General features: G+C 36.9%; 2 protein-coding genes across 6 annotated transcripts in view; one reads left to right on the forward strand and one right to left on the reverse strand.

The window, feature by feature from the left end:
• The window catches only part of LOC308697646 (uncharacterized protein), a 72,881-nt gene that overhangs the window by 47,238 nt on the left and 3,752 nt on the right, over positions 1–21,891 (forward strand). For 3 of the 5 annotated variants that reach the window (XM_081377026.1, XM_081377025.1, XM_081377027.1), the window contains one exon: positions 17,101–17,400. In XM_081377026.1, coding sequence (XP_081233152.1) covers positions 17,101–17,400 — 300 coding nt within the window. The other 2 variants (XM_081377028.1, XM_081377024.1) reach the window with 2 other exon arrangements.
• On the reverse strand, positions 2,286–6,993 carry prf1.3 (perforin 1.3). The gene is made up of 4 exons (XM_081377022.1): positions 6,966–6,993; positions 4,742–5,256; positions 3,134–4,003; positions 2,286–2,950 (listed from the first exon to the last, which is right to left on the reverse strand). The coding sequence occupies exons 2-4, from the start codon at positions 5,242–5,244 to the stop codon at positions 2,650–2,652; spliced, it is 1,674 nt and encodes a 557-aa protein (XP_081233148.1). The 5' UTR covers positions 5,245–5,256; positions 6,966–6,993; the 3' UTR covers positions 2,286–2,649.

Genomic DNA, 21,891 nt, shown 5'->3' on the forward strand with positions numbered 1-21,891 from the left:
AACATGAACAGAAGAAAAAAGGTATAATCCTACATAGCTGTTAACAAAGTTACTGTTTTCTTTTCTTTGAAGAGTGTGATATGCACATCCTCATGCAAAATAAATAAACTTAAAACTATATATATTTTTTAGAAATGTCTTGGGATTTCTTATGAAAGTTTATAATGTGAGGATGAATTCTCTTAATTGAGCATCAGTATTATTAATAATAATAAAAAAAAAACATTATGGCCATTATTGGTAACCATTACCCAATAATCCTTCGAAAGTTATTTCATATGAAGAACGAAGTACTACATTTTTATGAAAGATTACAAAGACCATAAGAGCAGGGCAAGGAACATGCATTATAAAAGTAAATATATTCATTTTGGATTTCATGCTGACTATATGTGAATGTTCAAATTTTACAGAGACACTGCTTAAACTGTTGAGTTGAGCAGGGATACAGCGTTGGCACTGCGGTTGTCTGTTGGTCTTGGTTTGGATTGCTTTAAACATCTGCCAAAGGGAAGCTTCTGGAACAAATGATCAGGGTGGGAGGGATCTCCAGTGCATATTTGTGCCCCAGTTCACTGTCTTGGACCGGCAGAGCTCAGATATGTGAACTACGGGAACTGGTTTTAAAGTATATGGTCAAGAATATAACACCTTTTTGCTAATCCCAGTGCCATAAGAGTGTCAAGTGGCTCCATATTAGACAAATAACATCCCAATCTAAGGGGAAGAGTTATACAAAGCAGTTTTTTCCATGTAAAATTAAATTACTTTTTGCATGTTTTTTTGCACATGTTCAAATGTTTCTGTAAGAAGAAATATGCAGTAGGCTATACACAAAATACTATTTTAATGTCATTGCAGTTTAAATGACATTGAAGATGTCCGTGAGTCATTTCTGCACCACCAGCGCTTACAATTCATTTGGTGGTTCATATACATTACTTGCATTTGACCACAAGGCTTTTAATTTATAAACCCCATCAAACACCAATATGCATGTGTGTGAAGTTAAATTCAGATTAATGTTTATAAGGCCTTTAACAATAGTAATTATGACGAACCAGCTTTAGGGAGGTTTGGGCCTAAATTATTGAACTGAACACAGTAGAAATCCTTCAAGAGATACTTATTGTGTAAAGCTTAATATTTTCTACAGGGGGCACTGTTTGGTTCAGAAAGACTGCAGTCACAGGAAAAAGTCACATTTTTCACATTTCTGGGTTTCTCAGAAGCTGAAGTACTCATAGTTGGGTAAACTTGAATGAGAGACTACATTATATATATATATATATATATATATATATATATATATATATATATATATATATATATATATATATTTTTTTTTTTTTTTTCATTTGCTCAAATAGCAAAAGAAAAAACTCCACAACAGTGTTTTCATAACGAGATAGAGAGAAAGACGTAAGAGAGAAAGACATACATTTTTCCGTCACTCCCACAGTTGTTGTATTAGAAACACACTCACAGCAACCAGCGTTAACTTTTTTTTTTTTTGTCATTTGATGCGAAGATAATAAAATAGAAAGTGTTATAAATGTACTACAGGGCTGTTGAAAGCTTGAATCTGATTGGTTTACGAATGTTCTTCGTGTGCAAGTAGATCCAGCAGGTCTTGACCGCATTACAGTTCCATATAACTTTGCCAAATGTTTCCAGATATTTCAAAGGTCTTTACGGACCACAGAACTAAAACCCACAACGATACTGACCGAGCAAAAAAATATAGTAAACAATAAGATAAAAACAACAAATTATTTCCATGTTGTTGTTTTTTTGCCACAAAATTGAAGTAACATTACCACCTCAGGTGTGCATTATTTTTCTAACAATTCAACGGCCCGTCATCAATTAAAAAAAAAATTAAATATAAAAAACATTGCTGGATTTACGATGCTGATGACTGTTTAAAAGCGTCATCACAGTCTGCGTGATCACATCTGTATCATCTTATTTAGAAAGGTGACAGGTATCACTTTCTTCATGCCATATTCATCTTCCGACATACTGAATGTGACTCGTTTTCATTAGAACCATCAATGCATAATTGTACTTCATAATCATGTGTTTTTAATATTTAAAACAATTGTTTACTTTCCTTATTTATCAGAACCATTGTTTTACCTTTTCTCTGTTATTTTTTTTATTTTCTGTAATTAAATTTAATTGTTATAATAGTTCACAAATCTAGTACCTCATTTCACCCACTATAATGATTGAAATAAGCAACCTAAAGTGAAAACTAGAGACAAAATAGACTTTTTTTTCAATAAAGTTTTTTTTTATTGCATCAGTCTGAAAGTTTTGCATGTTTTAAATGTAATACTGCTGCAGGTTGTATAAGATACACATAACATTATCAAATTAAATCATGTATTGAGAAAAAATCTTAAGAATCAGATAAAATAAATTTATCGAAAATAAAAATACTTCAGATACAAGTTCTTGAAGTGACTATTAAAAAATAGCTTTTGTAAATTTGTGTACAGATGGTATTTCATTTATTATAGCAATTTTCACTGTATCTTTGCCAAATATTTAAAATAGCTTATGGCAATTTTTATACATGCGTTATCTCAGAAGGCCCTTCATTCATATTTTACAGTATCCTTACATTCTACAGCTGTTGTATTACAGGAAAGGCATATTTCTTGTAAAGCCATTGGATTTTTTAAACACAATGGGCTGCTCTCTGCCAAATGTCTGGTAATGGTTTAGAGAACCATCACCACCCGGCGTAGGAGCATATGTGTCACAATATGACTTTGTAAGGCTTGGGCCACACTTTGCCGTGTAGGAGATCAAAAGAGAGCCGTGCTTGAGTGGAAGCGTCCTCGACACATTGATGCCTTGCTCTGGGATAAAAGATTGCTTTCCCAAAAGATCATCATCAAACCGGTTGTCACGGTCCCACACCTCAAATTTCAAGTACCTGTAAGAAGAGGATGTTCATGACATGATGTGCAATTATTTAAAGTTTCACATTTTTACTACATTAAAAGTTTACAGATTTTTTAGAGCATTATCACATTTTGAAAGCATCTACAGTATTGCTGACAGAAACTGAAACTTTGATTATGAAAATGGAGTTTAAGAATATTCAGTAATTACTCACTCTTTTTTAGTCAGATCAACAGTTCCAACATTGAACAGGTAGTTCCACCGAGGAAAGTTGTTGTTCATAATCACAGGGGTTGTAGCCTTTACAGCTCCGTAGAACACTTTAACATAACCATCAGTTTTAGAGAACCAGTCGCCCCATAATCCCTCAGCCCTGATCACGGTCACTTTCAGCGTGGCCACTCCTGGCTGACTCGGACAGCAGTTACTATCAACTCTTTGATGACCGCTGCATTTGCATGCGCAATTATTGTCATGCCGGCCCACTTTGCAACTGGACGGGCAAGCGGTTGATATTGCGTTTTTTGTGATGTATTTGCTGATGGCAGCTTGCAGACTGGCTTTTCTAACTAAGTCATTTTTCACGAGCATATGCAATGAGCTCAAGGTGTAGGACACCACTCCAGGGATTTTCTTCAGTGACTTGAGCCACACGCCATATCCATTATTGACGCTTGGATTGAAGAGGATGTCATGCTGCTCACCGTTGCCGCCCAATATTTCAGTGACGCGGTCGGAAAAGGTGCCACTGAAGGTGCTCTTATTCTCCAGTTTCTTTTGCCTGGCTGCGCAGAAGTTTGCTTGAGCGCTTGCATTCACACCCTCAATGACGGCGGACGCTTCTCTCGATAAGCAGATGCTCACGTCATGTGCTGTCAGACCTGACATGGAAATCTGGCAGGTCTTCACAGCAGTGGTTGACTTTACGTGGCCGCCCAGTTCGACTCTCCGCAAGAAGTGTGTTCCATAGATAGAAATAAAATGGTTGTATGCATCTTCTGACTTGCTGTTATATACAGCAGGAAGTGAACTGATGGAACCGGCAAATTCTTTGGTCACTGGAGGACTAGCATGAAGACGAAATCTGATGAAAACATGCTTCATGTTAGTAATCTAATGTAACATAACACATATCACACTGTTCAATATGAAAGCCTGTTTCTGCCATAGAGTTAAACAATTTAAAAAAAGGTAATTGTGACTTTATTGACCTTAGATTAGACGCCATGTTGAATTTTAGGCGGATGAAAACGTGTCTGTGAGGGATAGGCTTACAGTGTTTACAATGGCACGCACTGTTTAAAGTTAAGACATCACACTTTCTTTTTGTACTACTTTCAAAACTGTTTCATGGAGATTTTATCTACTGAAATTTTGAAGGGTTTTGTCAGCTAAACAATTGGCATGTTGTTAAACAAAAGAACAATCTATTGAACATGCTGTACTTCTATCCCTCACAGCCTTGTTTTCATTTCTGTCCAAATTTGCAACTTTTTATCTCACAATGTGACTATTTCTCATTTGGAACTTTCTCACAATAACCTCTTTTATGTTTTTACAGTGCAATAAAAAAGCACACTTCCACAGAGTTTATAATTGATCTTTTATAGTTAATCCTGGGTAGTCGAGTTTTGAAATTTTACACTGTACGTTTATAAACCCTGGGCTTATGTCATGATTTGCATATTTATGAGGTCAATCACATTGATTGGATGAGTACAGATGCATCTTACATAAACTCTTAATAATTGCTTCCCCCCCCCTACTTATTCCCAATAATATGATGCCAATATCCTTTATTTTTGAGAGTGCACACACTTACGAGTAATAGCGACAGGAGAAGCTGTGGCCTGTGAAGGAGTACTTGTCTTGAGCTGAATGTGTCTTTGCAAACCTGGCTGACATGGAAAGAGAGCCAGCGGAAGATGCACTTGCCACCATTGGCACACTCAGCCCAACCCTCCAGCCGACATTGAGGGAATTGCTGGTTTCCTTAAGAACTGAGTTGGCCGATTCATACACCTTGGTACTGAGGGTGTGACGACACTGCACCTTGACGCGCCAGTCCATCACAGAAGCTGGCACCTTCTGTTTCTCCTGGAGTAGTGAGTTCTCACACACAGTGCAGTTTCCTCTCCCTCCTCCATTCATGTAGGTAATCACATCCACCACAAAAGCTCCGGTGGTCTTCAGCCGCACAATGTCAAAGCCTTCTCCCACCAAATTATGCCCAGGTACGAAATTAAGCTTCTTGCACTCTTCGTTGGGGATCGTTTCACAACAGAGGGCAAAAGGAAGAAAGAGGAGCAACAGAAGAGGAGACATTTGTACTGCAGGCTGAAAGAGAGGAAAATAGGAGATACTCTTTCACATTGTTCAAATTTAATAACTGATCAAGAAGTATTTGGACACTTAACGTAAAAGTGTCTTTACATTTTACATACAAGTATTTCCATATAAATATTATACATAGTTTACTACTGTTTTAATTTGTCAGTTAATCGATCATTGCATAAATATTTTGAGTGCAACAAATATATAACTCCTACATCTTTCAATTTCTATCACTAACCAATGCTGAAAAACGGTCTGTTACTCATAGGGTTAACAGCTAATTAAAATGTAAATATGTAAAATACTAATTCTGGTGTTCTGCTTACATAGACTGTTACTAAATGTTAAAGTTCTCTGTTTTTAGATGATTTTTGAAGGAGAAAAATCATATGAAATCATCTCCAGAAGGATGCAGGCTGTAAATATTATATTTATAGCACAATTTATACTACTTTCAAGCTTATAAGTGGAAGGCAGTAGGTTCCAAAGATAGCAAGAAACATAATAACTGCATGCTATAAATCATTAGTTAAGCTTTACTAAACAGTTACTTCATCATTTATAATCAATTTATCATTTCTAAATGAAGTATAGCATTATTTACAAACCAGTTACATTATACCATTATTTACAAACAGTGTTGTCATTGATTAATAAGATCACGTAGAAAGTGTAAGTAAATGTAGTAAATGCAGGTAGTTATAAAGCATTTAGTAGTGGTCAGTTAACTATTTTTGTGAGCTCATCTAAAGTGAGGACTATTCATACATTGTAAAGCATTTATAAAGGAGATTTAAAGACTCAGTTATCTTCTAAACAGAAAAAGGAAACAAACAAAACACAGTGATACAGAACATACAAATATTGAACAGCCTTTAAATCTCCTTTGTAAATGCTTTACAAGGCATAACTAGTCCTCCCTTTAGATGAGCTCACAAAAATAGTTAACTGACCACTACTAAATGCTTTATAACTACCTGAATTAACCATGAATTACAGTAGAAATACATGTTAATAAAGCATTTATTAACACACTAAGTAACTATTACTGTATGTCTGAACAATAATATGTATTTAAACAGTTTATTAATCAATTACTTACACTTTCAAAGTGATCTTATGAACCACTGACAACTCCTAAATAACTGCTTTGTAAATAATGCAATACTTCATTTAGAAATGATAAATTGATCATTAATAAAGTATGAAAATACAATTATTAAACACATTATAGATATGCTTATAAATCAAGAATAAAGCATTTATAGCTGTATTTATAAACTGCTTATTAATGTCTATTAATGCTATATAAATGACGAATTAACTGTTTACTAATGCTTAACTAATGATTAATAGTGCACAGTTAATATAAAGTGTTACCAAAATGTTTAGCATTCAAAGAGTGTCCAAACTTTTGATGCACGTAAAACATGACCTGTTTAACTCCTAAATAACTACTAAATAAATCCACTAATTTGCCCAGCAGAAAAAGCACATTCCCATGTTTAAGTGAGACTACTTTTGGAAAATTTTATTTATAGGAAAATGTAATTTAATTATCAGAATTCTTTAAAGTGTTCTAATTTAACACTTATTTATTCTATGTTGTACCAAATACATATATATTTAAGCATTTACAGAAAGATGAATAGTTAACATATTATAATTCCTATACAAAATATGACAAAACCAAGCAAACAATCGACATTTACCTAGTTGAGATGTTTTCTTAACAGCTTTGGTAGAGCAGGGCAGACGATTAGGTTAAATAACCGTAATGTAAAAAAAAAAAAAGGTGTGTTTGGGTGGGGGGTGGGGTGGGGTGGGGTGGACAAAAAAGAGCAGACTCAGAAACACCAGTTATGTGTTACCTTCACACTTTTTTTAACAACACCAACACAGAGACACAAGCACACTTTTTTTTAACATATTTTGCAACATCTTTATGGGTAAAACTTATTCGCTCTCTTACAGTTAAAAGAAATCAGAAAATATCTGATTCTGAACAAATTGTAACACTTTTTTTTGCAACCAGCTGTGAGGAATAGACTAATTTACACTCTTCTCAGGCCATCTATTACTATGCAATCAATAAAATCAAAAACACTTCTGTAACTTAATTTGTTAAGTTACTCCATTGCGCTTTTTCTTGATGAATGCTAAAAAAATATATATATAGTTACAGATTTTTCAATATGAGATAAAGATAAGAAACATGACAGCATCCTAGCTGTAACAATAAGCAGGAGAACACTTTTAAAACTAGGTTTTGTATTGTAGCCTGTATTTCTCTATGGCAGTGAGGTGCACTTACTGCAAATGAATCATGACATATAGTCTTCTAGTGAAGCTCACACTGCAGGGTCATACTAATCACGATTTGATATCAGTCTTGATATCAGTCTTCTCTCTGTCTGCTATATTTAATGCATTCAATTGCAGACCATTGACCTTCGCACTGGCTGCGATTGGCATCTCTGGATCTGAGCCCGATTGGTTATCTAACTTGGATGAAAATTCCTACCAAGACAAGAGTCAGTCTCTGTACTCTCAGGGATTTTAGAGGAATGACCCAACCATGTATACGATTTCACACATTTTTGGACCTCACAGTAAATGTGCAGGTTTACTAGTATACAACATCAAATCTAAATAATAGGTTCAATGTGATATTTCTTGTGGACACTTGGGCTTTGCTAATTCTCATATGTAATGACTTTTATCATATCATATCAAGATCTTTGTGTGTTCTAGACCAACTTCATTTGGTGCAAGTATTCGATGTATCAGCATTCATAAATGTGGGGTGAATATCTGACTAACTGTTTTTAGAGCGAAACAGAAATGTTTCACACCTCTCATCTGCAATGTCTGCAGAAATGGTGTGTAAACCACTGTTCCTCTGTCACAATACTTCAAAGCATTCAAAAACCATTAGGCCTTGACTCTTTAGTTTCAACCATTTCAAATTTATTCAATTACACTGGTCATATATCTTATTATAGCAGCTATTATAGTTATAAATCTACACATTTATTAAGTCCTCAGGGTGCAGTCAGAATTTTGTAAAACTGCTTTCTCTTTTTATGCTTCTTGGGCATGGAATGATCTGCAAAAAAACTATAAAAAATATAGTCTTTGAATACCTTTTAAAGGTCTTTTACAAAAACATGTTGCTGTTTAACTTGGATTTGCATACTTTTGTGATGTTTTTATGCATTCTATGCTTAGATGAGCCAAAACATTATGACCAGTCACAGGTGAAGCGGAAATCATTGACCATCTCATAACAAGGCCACATATTAAGGTTTGGGTAGATGAGATGGTAAGCAAACCACCAGTTCTCATAATCAATGTGTTGGATTCTAGAGAAATGGGCAAGAATAAAGATCTGAGTGACTTTGACAAGGGTAAAATTGTTATGGCAAGGCGACTGGGTCAGAGGATCTGTGAAATGGCAAGGCTTGTGTGTCTGAGAACGAACAAATCACAAACTGGCAACAGAGTGTTGGGCACCCAAAAGGCTCATCAATGCATGAGGGCAACAAAGGCTTGAATGATTTGAATGATGATTATGGGAGGAATGTGTCACAAACACACTCTGCATATGAGTCTGAGTAGGCCAACCAGAGTGCCTATGATGTCCCCTGCCGAAAACGGCACAATGGGCACGTGAGTGTCGGAATTGGACCTTGGAGCAGTGGATGAAGGTTGCCTGGTTTGATGAGTCCCATTTACATGAACGACATTTACGTGTATATCTTTTACATCGGGAAGTGATGGCACCAGGATGCACTGGGGGGTGAAGACAAGCCGGTGGACGGAGTGTGATGCTCTGGTCAGTGTTCTGCTGAGAAACCCTGGGTCCGGCCATTTATGCGGACGTCAATTTGACACGAGCCACATTGTTGCAGACCAGGTACACCCCTTCATGACAATGGTGTTCCATAGTGAAAGTGGCCTCTTTCAGTGGGATATGTACTCTTCCACACTGCACACATTGTTCAGGAATGGTTTGAGGAACATGATGAAGAACAAGGTGTTGGACCTGGCCTCCAAATTTCCCAGATCTCAATCCAATTGAGCATCTGTGGAATGTGCTTGACCAACAAGTTCGATCCATGGTGGCTCCACCTCGCAGGACAACTTCATAGGTCTTGTAGGGTCCATCCCTCAACAAGTCAATGCTGTTTTGGCAGCATGTTGAGGACCAACAGCATATTAGGCAGGTGGTCATAATGTTTTGGTCATAATCTGTGTGTGTCAAACTGCAACCAGGTCATAAGTTTTTATGCATTATATATGTTTTAATGAGTGAAATTGTTGTTGATTCCCTGGAAGATTTTGCATCTTGTATCTAAATGCAGCATTGCTTTTCAAAGTGCAATTCAAGACAAATTGCAATCAGATCGCCTGCCAAAGTCAAAATGACCCACCTTTGCCCATTAAGTACCTGCCAGGAGTTCGATTCCAGCATAACAGAGATTTTTAACCTGGTATATAAAAAGGTCACTTGAAGTGACAGAAATAATACCTTGACTCTTTGCAGATTGATTATGCAGCTGATGTTTTTTATGGGATGAGGAACTTGCTGACTCCTGGTGGCTTATTACTTTATTCCTTCAGAACATCTATTTGAAGATCAGTGTATGTCAGAGGACACCAAAACACTCTGAGGGGAATTTCAGTGTTTATTCTTTCAGATATCATGACATTTTGATGTATTCAGCCCTTTTCTCCTACACAACAGAGTTTCATGCAAGCTAGAAACTTGAGGTAGCAACTATGTCCAATATTTTTTTAAGGAAGACCTGAGAAGCCACACAATAGCTTGATTTATTCAAAATGAAACTAATTAGGATTAAATAAGATTAAGATTTTAAATAATAATAATAATAAAAAACAATGAGTTATGTTAAATGCAAATTAATCTGAAGTAAGTAAGCTCTGACAATCTTAGAATAAAATTGTTTTAGAGACAAGATATAATTTCATCCGCTCGTCAAGAACAATGAGGTTTCGCTATTGGTTTCATTCTGCCACTGATCATAGCAATGAAAACTCTTTATGTGATTAGATTAATTTATTCTGAAGCTCGCTTTCTGTTTTTTGTTCATCCAAGCAGCTTTCAAAAAGCCACGGTACCTCTGGCACACCAGAAATCCACTTTAAATTAGCACTCAGTCGTATTTGACCAATTTATAATGAACAAACTTTGTCAAAGGCACAAATAGCAATTTGCGTTGTGGGACCAATGTGCATTTAAAATATATAACTTGTAACCTCGGTTCCCAGTGCCACGCAGCATCAGATCTTGGTTTAGTCCCGATTGTGATCTAGGCCATGAACACTTGCTGTAGAATGTGGGTTAACCCATTTACACCAGCAGCGTAGCCGAGTTCGACCCAGATGTTACATCAGTTGTAAAGTTCTTCGGTCTGACAGGCCTGTGATCTGAATACAAGCTTTACTGAGCAATACAAGATGTGGTAATGGCTTACACAAAAATAAAAAGTCTGTCATGTACATTTTATCATTTCAAACTTGTATCATCTGCACATCACACAAAGGAAGAAAATGCTAAGTCATACAGACTAATGGAACGTTGGTATGTTGGTTTGTGTTCCTAAATGATGACAGATGTTTCATTTTTGGCTGAACTTTTTCTTTAACACGCCATTGAATTGATTGCTAGGCTGTGTCGAGCGCACTGCTGCAGTAGGGCTTGATGTTTTGCATTCTGTACTGCAATTTATGACCCGCGTACAGGTCACTGAGTGCAGCGGCAGTGAAGGGAGAAACTTGCAGTCTATCTTAAATGCCTGCCAAGCTGCATCTCAATGCTACAGCAGTTCCTGTGCCAAATTTGAACTCCATGCCAAATGATTACCCCCCTGCTACCTGGTTGCCTAATCCTAACCCCACAACTACACCTAATCCTAAACCTACCCATACTGGGGTAATAATCTGGCTGGGATTTGGCACAGCACCGGCAAGTAGCGACACAGGGCCCCAGGGGTTTACAATCGAAGAGCACACTCAAGATTTTTTTTTCTCCCATTAAAATTCTATAATTTTATATTTTTATTGTTTGTACATTATTTGAATGTTTTTATTTCAAATAAATGAATTTTTCAAACAAAATGAAAACTGTCATCATTTACTCACCTCATGGCAATCATACCAAACCCATGACTTACTTTCTTCTGTGGAACACAAAATAAGTAGGCTATTTTGAGGAATTGTCCTGATTACTTTTCCATGCAATTACATTGAATGTGCACTGATGCTTTCAAGCTTTAAATAAGGGCCCCATAATAGTATACACATAGTCTACAATGCATTATTCTTGTTCTTAAACTGTCATATCCCTAAAGTAAAATGTTAAAGGTGTGGTCAAAAAAGTCCATTGTCAGCAGTGTTATGTTTGAAGCATAGTTTGCATAGCCACAGAAGTCACTTTTAAACCAAGCAGCTTTCTGGTGGTCAACTCGCTAAATTGGGGTTATATGCCAACAAACTTCCTTATTCTGTAACAGGTCCGTTACTTTCAGTTCGGGTCATTTACTGTATATGTGCTTTGTTAAATATAGAGCCGTTTTACTCAAGATACATTCAAAGGAACAAGCAAAGATGAGCATAACCAATGTCCATAGATTGATAGCCTAAAAGTTTTATTTTTAGCGCAATTTTCCACCGGACAAAATTGCAATTGTTAACTCATGATTTCTGTTCTGTCTGTGCGCACCAATCTTGTACTTCTATCTACTCCTCAACCAGACCACCTAGAGACTTCGGGTTTTCGGCATTATGTTAAGGAAGGTCTAATCTCGGGAACGCACAAAAATAATCCAGGAAAAAATTTACTATCTCTTAGTGTTGTGATCCCATGAGGTCAGAAAATTGCGCTAAAACACTCACCGAGTTTTTATTACCTGTTTATTTTACTTCTTCTAACTAACATTTAGATGTTTAAATCGAATAAAACAGCAACAATAAAAAGATCTAGCTAGGTTAGCGGATTACCTTAAAAGTCCATAGATTGTCGTCAGTTCGTACTGACAATAACACTTTCTCCGACAAGCGGATGCAATGGGAGAAGTTTCGCCCTCACACGAAACAATACAAATTCTATTTTAAATTACTGGATATTTTTAATCTTAGAAATAGAACATTGGTAGAAAACAGACATATAATATGAATCCATGACCATGACAGGACATTTTTGATGTTATGGAATGTATAACAAAACACAATCAAAGGTTGAAATTGCTTTAACAAAACTCAAATAGTTGTGTAGGCCCTATGTTCAGTATATGAGTTGGACTGGTCATTAACATGATAATATGTTAAGATGTGATGGTTCTCAGCCTCAGTGGTATTCTTCTATCCATGTCTTGGCTCATGAATTTTAATAATAACGTAACGAGACGTTAGATCTCTATCCCTAAATGACTGGCTGAGAAGGAGCCGTACTGCTTGTGAATTTATGAATTCTGCTATGGGGAAGGTTTGGGGATATGTATATTAAATAGGTGCATTATGTTATGAAGCAAGGTAGCCATATTAATATTCATTCGCTGCATTTTCATCATAGTACAACTGGTAATTTTGCACATGGAGGAAGTGCTGAGCTGCATCTAAAATTGCATACTTACCTACTATATAGTAGGCGAAAACAGTATGTGACTATATGTCCGAATTCACAGGACTAAAAAAAAAAAAAAAAAGAGTACTTCCGGCGAGATTCTGAAGTGTGCATATGGACACTTTACTATCCCATGAGGCCATGGGAGAGGATTTGTGAATGGCGGTGACACTGTAGGTCATGTGATTCATACTATATATAATGTACTATTTTAGCGGTTGTGGAGTAATTACTACACAGAAGACACATTTTCTAGATTTTCCTTGATTTAGGTGTAAAATAAAGCCTGTGTACTTTGTTTTGTTCTACAACGTAAATTATTCACATCCATAGTGAAAATGGACATCCATTTGAAGCTGTTATGTTCATTTTTGCAAATGTATGTTTCTCATAAGTAACTAGATAAGACAGCTTGGGGTGTGAGTGTGTGCAGTGTATATTGTAGAACAAAACATGAAAGTATCGTAAATTTGACTCATAAACGGAAAAACCCCATTATAAAACCCAATAGGAAAATCTCGAAGGAACCAGCGGCAAACTAGACTTCCGGGTTCTGACGTCATACCTGGCACTTTATTCCACCTCATTACCTGTCATTAATTCACCACTGCAATAAACCTTATTCAGAGCAGCGCCATGACAGGTATGAAAGTAAGGCTGTGAGGGATAGACTTACCGTGTTTCCAATGGCATCTGCAGTATAAAGCTGTATAAAGCCCCTATAGATCACTTATAATTTTCCACTGCTCATATTGTCGGGAGGTTTTAAAATTATCTACATTACATTTAGGGCAACAAAATGCAAGTGCTGCATGTGACTATTCCCAGTAAGTCTAGCAAGATTTTTTATTTTTATTTTTTATAAATAGGTATACAATAGTGTTAATATTAATGGGTCAAGTGTTGGAAAAAGATGCATCTTCAGCCGTTTCTTGAAAATGGCTAAAGACTCAGCAGCTCGGGTTGAGTAAGACGGATCACCAGCATGGAACAGTCAAGGTAAAGGTCCGTGAAAATGATTGTGTGCCACTTTTAGATGGCACCACAAGGTGCTGTTCACTTGCAGATCGCAAGCTTCTCCAGGGCACATAAGTCTGAAGTAGTGAGTTTAGATATAGGGGTGCAGAGCCAGTGGTTGTTCAGGAAAACATCTACACATTAAGTAACATAGCTAGATTAAAACTTAAAAAGCAAGAAATCAGCTCTACTGAAAAAAGTTTGACATTCTGCATGTTTAATTCAAGAGAAGTGCTCTGAATTAGTTTTTCTGGGATGTTCTTGTCATTTCAGTGCACGGCTGTAAGAACTGAATACTGTCCTATTTGGTAAAATGGATATATCAACTTGATTCATCCTCAAACTGGTCTCTGCTGGTGTGGTAGAATAGCAGACCAAACCATCCAACTGGCATAAAACTGCACTACATTGCACTGTAATAATGAAATAAATGATTTTTATTTGTTTTAAACGATTTAAATGTCTATGAGACCGTGAGGACCTGGCTGACCTAGCGATTGTCACCTTCTGCTTACTGGAGGTCTTGACCTAAAACTCTAGCAGCTGTTTTTATGTCTTTTAATTACTTAAATGTAAACATAATTGTTTATCTCTAATCAGGTTACTTTTAATTACTCAAGGCATTATTTTGTTCTGTTGTTCTCCACTGAAAAAGTTTAATGCAATTTCCGGTACTTTAGCATCATGCCAAAATGGATGATTTTAAGCTATTAAAACAGTGTTTTATTTGATAACCATTATCATACTGCACCCCCTGGTGTTTGAAAACTGTGCTGTTTTTAGAGCATATTCATAAGCTGTATAGGCCCTATACTTACAAGAAGCATATGCTGCAGACTTTGAAACCGAGTTTTGTTTAAATAGAGTGAAATAATATATATATATATATATATATATATATATATATATATATATATATATATATTATCATGGTGAAATGTGGCACATGGTATGGTATGATAGAGTACATTTCTGCTTATCTGTCATGCTTATCACTGAACTCACGTTATTCACAGTGTAACAAGCCCTGTTCCTTTACATGGTTTATCTTCAGTATTGCATGAGTATTGCATGCACTTTAGGCAATGACATCACAAAACTTGCACAACAAGAATATTATTTCATAAATTACTACAAAGGTCCATCCTTCATTTGTCCGTTTTAAATGATTTATATAAATATTCTATTTATTATTATGATTGAATCATTTAATGCCTTTGAGGCTTTATTAACTACTTCAAATGCCTGAAACTTTCCTAATAGAAAATGACAAAAAAATTATTGGTTGAAATGTATTTTCAAACGTAGTCGTCGCTTTAAAACGGCATTATTTCTAATGTAATAGCCTACAGCTGCCAAGTCGTGTTAAAATAGGCTATGAATATGTTTGTACTCATAAATAACTGTTTTGTGCTGTCACTTGTATTACTAAACACATGCTTTAAAGACTTTTCAAGAACAGTTGTGATAAACATCTGGCTTTAATCCTTACATTAAAGTTTAATGGTTGAATACTGCATGAATGGGACTTCACCTGCTAACCAAAAACTAAACAAAAAAAAAAAAAAAGAAAAGAAAAGAAAAGTGGAAATAGCAAACTGTTTAAAATTGCAAAACAGTGAATTTAGACAATTGTGTCAATGGAGGATTGGTTTTCTCAAAAGCTCACTCTAGATAAAATCATCTGGAAAACATATGAACAATATGTAGGCCTAGGTTACAAAATGAATTAATAATTGAATAATGATTGTGATCTTGAACAATCAACTATGATCCTGTGTACAGAAGCTGTATGTCTACAGAAAGAATACCTCAAAGCTTTATGCCTCGCGCTTTGCCACATTACAAGACCCGACAGTTTAGTAAGACTGTAGGTGTGAGTCCCGCACTTTTCTTCCTCTGCACTCTGCAGTTAGGAGGAACAGGAACCGGGGCTGTGGTATATTTGTGGCCACAGATCCTATGCACGACAAAGGGAGCTCTTTTCCTGCCGTTTACAGCTTCAAAAACGATGAGATGAAGAGATGAAGAGATGAGATGAAGATGCAAGAGATGAAGACTGCAGTCATATTAGTAGAATAATAAACGTTTGTTTGGTTTTGTTTAACATGAAGCGGGTCGCCTCAAGAGGGCACACATTTTGCTTGTGGAAGTAATGAATGAGTGACTTTTACAATGGCTCCAGTAGCCTAACTGAAAATTTAGCAGATTCAGTCATATGCTTTTGTCCACTGTAAGTCCAGCATCATACTGCACCTTAAAGAAGACATCATGGACTTTTCTATTATCTCAAATGTTTGTGGGCGTGGTCAATGTAATAAATAATCACATAATTAATAATAACCTTGGATTTATTTTCTCAAAATCATGTTTCGTATGCAATAAAAAAACAACAACAAAAACCCACACTATAATTATCTTGGAAAAGTAAACGATAGCAGGCAGCTCAATTTTAACGCATCATGCACCACAACATGCGTCTGAATCTGTAATCTGCCATTATACTCGCCCAGCTTTCCTCTTAGATCATGCAGCGGCTGTTTTTTTTTTTTTTTTTTTTTTTACCGTAATTAAAGTAGAGGAGCGCACGCTGAAACGTTTAGTAGTAAGTATGAGTCAATATGCTGGAAAATCGCGAAAAAAGTAGTGCATAACTGTATATAACAGGCAATAACTGAATAGCTATAATCTACTAAACGTTAAAGACGTTTAAAACCGTTTAAATTGATCGGGTCATTTATGCTCACCGCTTGACCTCAAAACAACAAAACGTCGGATGCACAAACCTACTAACGGCTTCATCAAACTACTTTTATTGAATGTTGAAACGGCGTTTTGCCATGGCTTGTTTCTGGGTAATGTGCGCAGGACGTTTTCAAATTTGGGGCAAAATGGCGAACTGGTCGTCTGAGGGAAGATCCTCTAATGTGCTTCTGGACTACTTGACTCCCTGTGCGACTTCACGGTGTAGATTACGGTACGGCGTACTAAGGGGTGTATACATGTCCACGATGTGTTTCTCGAGAAAAGGGGTAACGTTAACTGTTTTTTAGGCAGTTGTTCTGGGAGACTTATGTATATTTGACACTATTTTGGGGGGTGGGGAGAGGAAGAATGACAGAGGTCTTTCAACGGAGCGGTTGTAAACATGAACGGGTCCCTCTACATTTCGTTTTTCCAAGGTCAGCTGGAGTCCGCACTGGAGCAGGTTGTGCAGCTCGCCGTTCAGGAAATCACCAAGACTGTTGGGGCCACTTTGGATTCAATGCTATTGGAAACAGCCACCAAAGAGCAGGAAAATCAGCGTTTAAGGGCAACCCTTCAGTCTCGGGAGCTAGAATACGGAGGGAACGGGAAGAGCAATGCGTCTAAAAGAAAAACAGACTCGAACGATGGAACAAAGCAACACACCCCCAGTCAGAGCTCTGAATGTGGCGATCAGTCTGAAACGCTCAGGCGTGAACAGAAAGGGCGAGCAGTTGGTAAGGCTAAACTGTGTTTTTATTGAGTAGAAAATAACTAAATGCCTTTCATATAGTGTACAATAACCTATGTTATTGAAGCGCTTATGTTTACAATCCAAATCTGACTCGATGGCTTGGTACGCAGTGACGAGGTTTCTGAAACAAGGGTAAACACCATTTTGAACGGAAGGAGGAAGTCATAATAAACTTAGTCCCTTTTATTTTTTTGCACCCATGCATTTCAAGTCCCTAATTGTGGTTAAACGCCCCTAAATTTCAGAAACGTGGCAAGAATTACCAAGTTGTTAAATCCAAACCATGCCCTGATGGAAAATCCAGCTTTAGATGGTGTAGTCGGTTTCTTGCTGGCCATTAGCTGGTTTACCAGACATCATGTTTCAAAAAGCAGCTTAAACTGTTTTCTTGCTGGTCTAAGATGGTCTACCAGTTTGCACCAACTTATGACCATCTTAGACCAGCTAGAAACCAGCTACCCGGATCTAAAAACATGACTAATAGTAAAAGCTGGATTTCAGTCTTATTTGTTAGTCTAACTTATTAATTTTCTTGCTGAAGCTCAGATAGCAATTAAGATTAACTCATCCATAGAAGTTGTTTAAGTTAAGGGGCTGTTTTTAAAACCAAATCCTCTGAGGAAGGAAGTGTGCAAGTCTGCAGAATTGTTCAAACCAGACTGTAGGGAACAACAAGCCATTGTTTTAGACAGATGTCTTTGTCTTTGTTGAGTGGAATCGTATCATTTAAGGAAGTTTTTGATGTCTGGTCTTTGAAATGAATCTTTCTTAGCAGTCCTCAGGCCTGTGTGGGCATGTACACATAGACAGTTTGATGTTTGGAGTGTGGCTGACTTGTTATGACTGCTGCCAATGGCTGGTTTGGGTGATGACGCTTCTGTCGTTGAGCTGTTCCTTAGCGCTGCTTTTCATACTGCGGTGACGGTAGCCATGGGGAGGGTGTCCTTGCCTTGCATTTTAGCCAATGGGTGTCGTTAGAAGAAGCCACACCTTCCAGACCCTGCAGAGGGTATCCATAGTTGGGGTTTGAGAGGGGTGGAGTATCATGAGAGTCTTCATTCTACAAAAGCAGGGGCTGCGGCCAAATTACAAAGGAGCCCAATGATACGCTTTGCATGTCAACATGCTATGGTAATGCATAGGCCTATGTTTTTTCAACAATGCCCATTTAATTTATTTGATATAGGTACACCACTAGACTAGAGTCAAATATTAGATATTTCCATTTACCTTGCATACAGTTCAAAATTGCATTTGAATAGGTAAATCTTTAATTGCGGCTTTCTTAAAGTCAACATCAGGGCTTAACAGTAAGCATGACCCACTAACCCTGTGTCAGTGTGAGATCGTTCCAGGCCATTTGAAACCACTGCTTTGTTGCCACTGAAAAACTTATGCCTTGCAGACACAATCTGATGTATTTTGTGATTGTTGCAAATTCAAAATCTGCAGACAATGCAAGAATGACTGGCGACAGTTTTGGGAGCATCAAAAAAAGGAATGTTTTAAAAAACTACAAACCAATTAGTAATATTTTGCATTGTTTGCTATCGTTTTCCTTCAAGATTTATGGATTTACATTAGATGTGTAATTTGCAGCCTGTTTTATAATCTTTTTGTGAAGACATATATTTGTGAAGAGAACTGAAAATTTAAGAAAACATAACATTTAATATATATAAATACAAAAATGAAAATTGATCAGTTTTTTTTTTTTTTAATGTATTTTTATATTTGCTAGAAATAATATTGTGTTAAATATCTTAAATTGTAATACTTTTTGTTTGGTCATATTTTATGGTTGGGCCTGAAAAAAATCTTTAATTGTTGAGCCCTGAAAATTAGATTGAAATGGATTTTAATGCCTTTTTAATGCTTGTGAATAATTCATTAGTTCTCATTATTCCAAAGAAATATAAGCCTCTGAAACTACTTTTTTATTTTTAATTGATGTCACAGAGCGCTCTTACTTTTCTGGCTGTGTTCACTCTTTGCATGTTTGATTCGATTAAAACGAACCCTGGTTTTTTCTCGTCATAGTCACGATGTTGCCCATCACAGTTCGGTACAGGCGTCAGAACCGCGTCTCCTTGCAGCAGATCTTCATTTGTATGTGTAATGGAGGGATTCCTGCCACTGTTTTGACTCCTTCACGAGTTCTCAGCTGGTCAAAATACCATCATATGTAGGCTACACACACACAACGAGTGCATTTAGCACAGAACACAGCATTGTTTTGGATGTTTGATAAGAAATAACCAATCAGGTTGTAAACATATCCCTATGCCTTTATTTTCAGCATCTTTAGGTTCTGTGTTCAAATGCCAATGTGAAGACCAGGACAACATTTTTTTTTCGGTCCGGACCAAACAAACCAAGCGAATTGAACTACAAGTGTGAACACACCCTCAGCTTCTCTCCTGTCATATAAGCCCTGTTTATGCCTGGCATTAAAGGAGAACTCCGGTCAATTTTAACATTGAGCTCATTTTTTTGTACATTTGGAGTGCTGTCAATACAGAGAACAACGACAAAAATCGGTGTTGCCTACACCGAGTTATTCTATTTTTAAAATTTGCACCCTGTTGACTTCAATAGGGCAAGTACTAAACCTGCTTTTAGCCTCTAAACATCCTTGATGTGTCATTACATGTGCACAGAAAATGTGAGTGATTCCTTCAGAGTGAACACGAGTGGATCTGACTGCAGTAGATGTGAAAGAAATGTATAAAAATGATGTTATTTAAGCCATCGCAAATACCTTTGTTTACATCCTGTTTTCGGGTGAAGTCCAAAGTAGTCGATTGCCGAGTTCACGCGCGTGATCATAGGTACTAAACCTATGCGCGTGAACTCGGCAATCGACTACTTTGGACTTCACCCGAAAACAGGATGTAAACAAAGGTATTTGCGCTGGCTTAAATAACATCATTTTTATACATTTTTCACATCTACTGCAGTCAGATCCACTCGTGTTCACTCTGAAGGAATCACTCACATTTTCTGTGCACTTGTAATGACACATCAAGGATGTTAAGAGGCTAAAAGCAGGTTTAGTACTTGCCCCATTGAAGTCAACAGGGTGCAAATTTTAAAAATAGAATAACTCGGTGTAGGCAACACCGATTTTTGTCGTTGTTCTCTGTATTGACAGCACTCCAAATGTACAAAAAATGAGCTCAATGTTAAAATTGACCGGAGTTCTCCTTTAAGAAGTGTTTTTCGTCACTCTGATCACAAGTAGACGATGATAAATATACAGGTGTCAACGGGGTCTAAAACAGTTTGAGCTTGTCCACTTTAGACCACTTCCAGAGGTAGCCGAAAAAACGCATTTGACATGATTGCTTTCGTAGTGTAAATGTGTTCGAACCACGAAAGACCGCCTACTCTCCACCTACTGATCTGATGCGGAAACAGTACGGAAAAGAACGCTAGCTAGACGGGATTTAAACTTTGTCGGCTGAAGACCTAATTTTTGTTTGAAGATGAAAAGCATAGCTTACCAAGCACAATGTACCATTCCTGATACTGCAAACCCTGTTTACACCTGGTAATACGATGCATTTTCGTCAGTCCGATCACAAGTGGACAACGCTAAATACAGGTGTAAATGGGGTCTAAAACATTTTGAGCTTGTCCACTTTTGACCACTTCAAAAGGTAAAGTGATTGAAAGTGGACAAAAGAGACAGATTAAACCACCAAGTGTAAATGGGTGTGTGTATCCCTCGTCTACTTGTGATCCGATCCGATTGACCAAAACGCATCTTAATATCAAGTATATAAACAGGGTCTATAGACCACTTTGCATGATCCATCCAATTGCCAAAGGATCAAGTCAAGTCATGTACTACATCTCTTTTTCTTGAATATCCGGTTTCATTTTGCAATTCATCACATTACAGAAGTAAACTGGTATGTGAATGATATTTCATGTTGTCTAGAATATGTTGCAGATTTTCATCCTTAGTGTGAGCTGTGGTGTCAAATGTGTACACAAATGTAGTGTAAGTAAATCTTCTTAGTCAACACAGCTTGATATCGACAGCTAATGATTTAATAGTTTAATGACCAAACATGTATGTATTCTATATTGACTTCAATCACTAGTTTTATTGTAATAGTTTTTTTGTGATTGTGTTTCTATGTTGCTGAAGTTTCGATTGGACTACCTGAAAATTATCTCAAACAATTAACATTAAGGATTTTGGACTACTTTTTAGGGTACGGTTACACAAAGTTTTTACTTTGCGTTCTTCGCGTACAGAAGATACCGTTGTCAAAACTATCCCCTTTCACACGGATCTGCGAAAACGACTAAAAGCGCTGTGTTATTCATGCTAGGCCAGTAGTTGGTGATGTCTCTTTGTAAAGAAACACTACTTGCCTATAGACTGAACACATAATATGCATGCACATGACGTCACCGTTTCCGCAAATTCAAATAGCGGTATCATTTTAAAAAACGTGCA

This window comes from Scardinius erythrophthalmus, assembly GCF_964197995.2.
Source record: "Scardinius erythrophthalmus genome assembly, chromosome: 10".
NCBI classification, from domain to species: domain Eukaryota; kingdom Metazoa; phylum Chordata; class Actinopteri; order Cypriniformes; family Leuciscidae; genus Scardinius; species Scardinius erythrophthalmus.

Coding starts and splice junctions, on each gene's coding strand:
- prf1.3 (XM_081377022.1), bottom strand. CDS start 5,244: ATGTCTCCTCTTCTGTTGCTCCTCTTTCTTCCTTTTGCCCTCTGTTGT. Junction 4,004..4,741: donor TTCTCCTGTCGCTATTACTC/GTAAGTGTGTGC, acceptor TGTTTTCATCAG/ATTTCGTCTTCATGCTAGTC. Junction 2,951..3,133: donor GTTGATCTGACTAAAAAAGA/GTGAGTAATTAC, acceptor CTCTTCTTACAG/GTACTTGAAATTTGAGGTGT.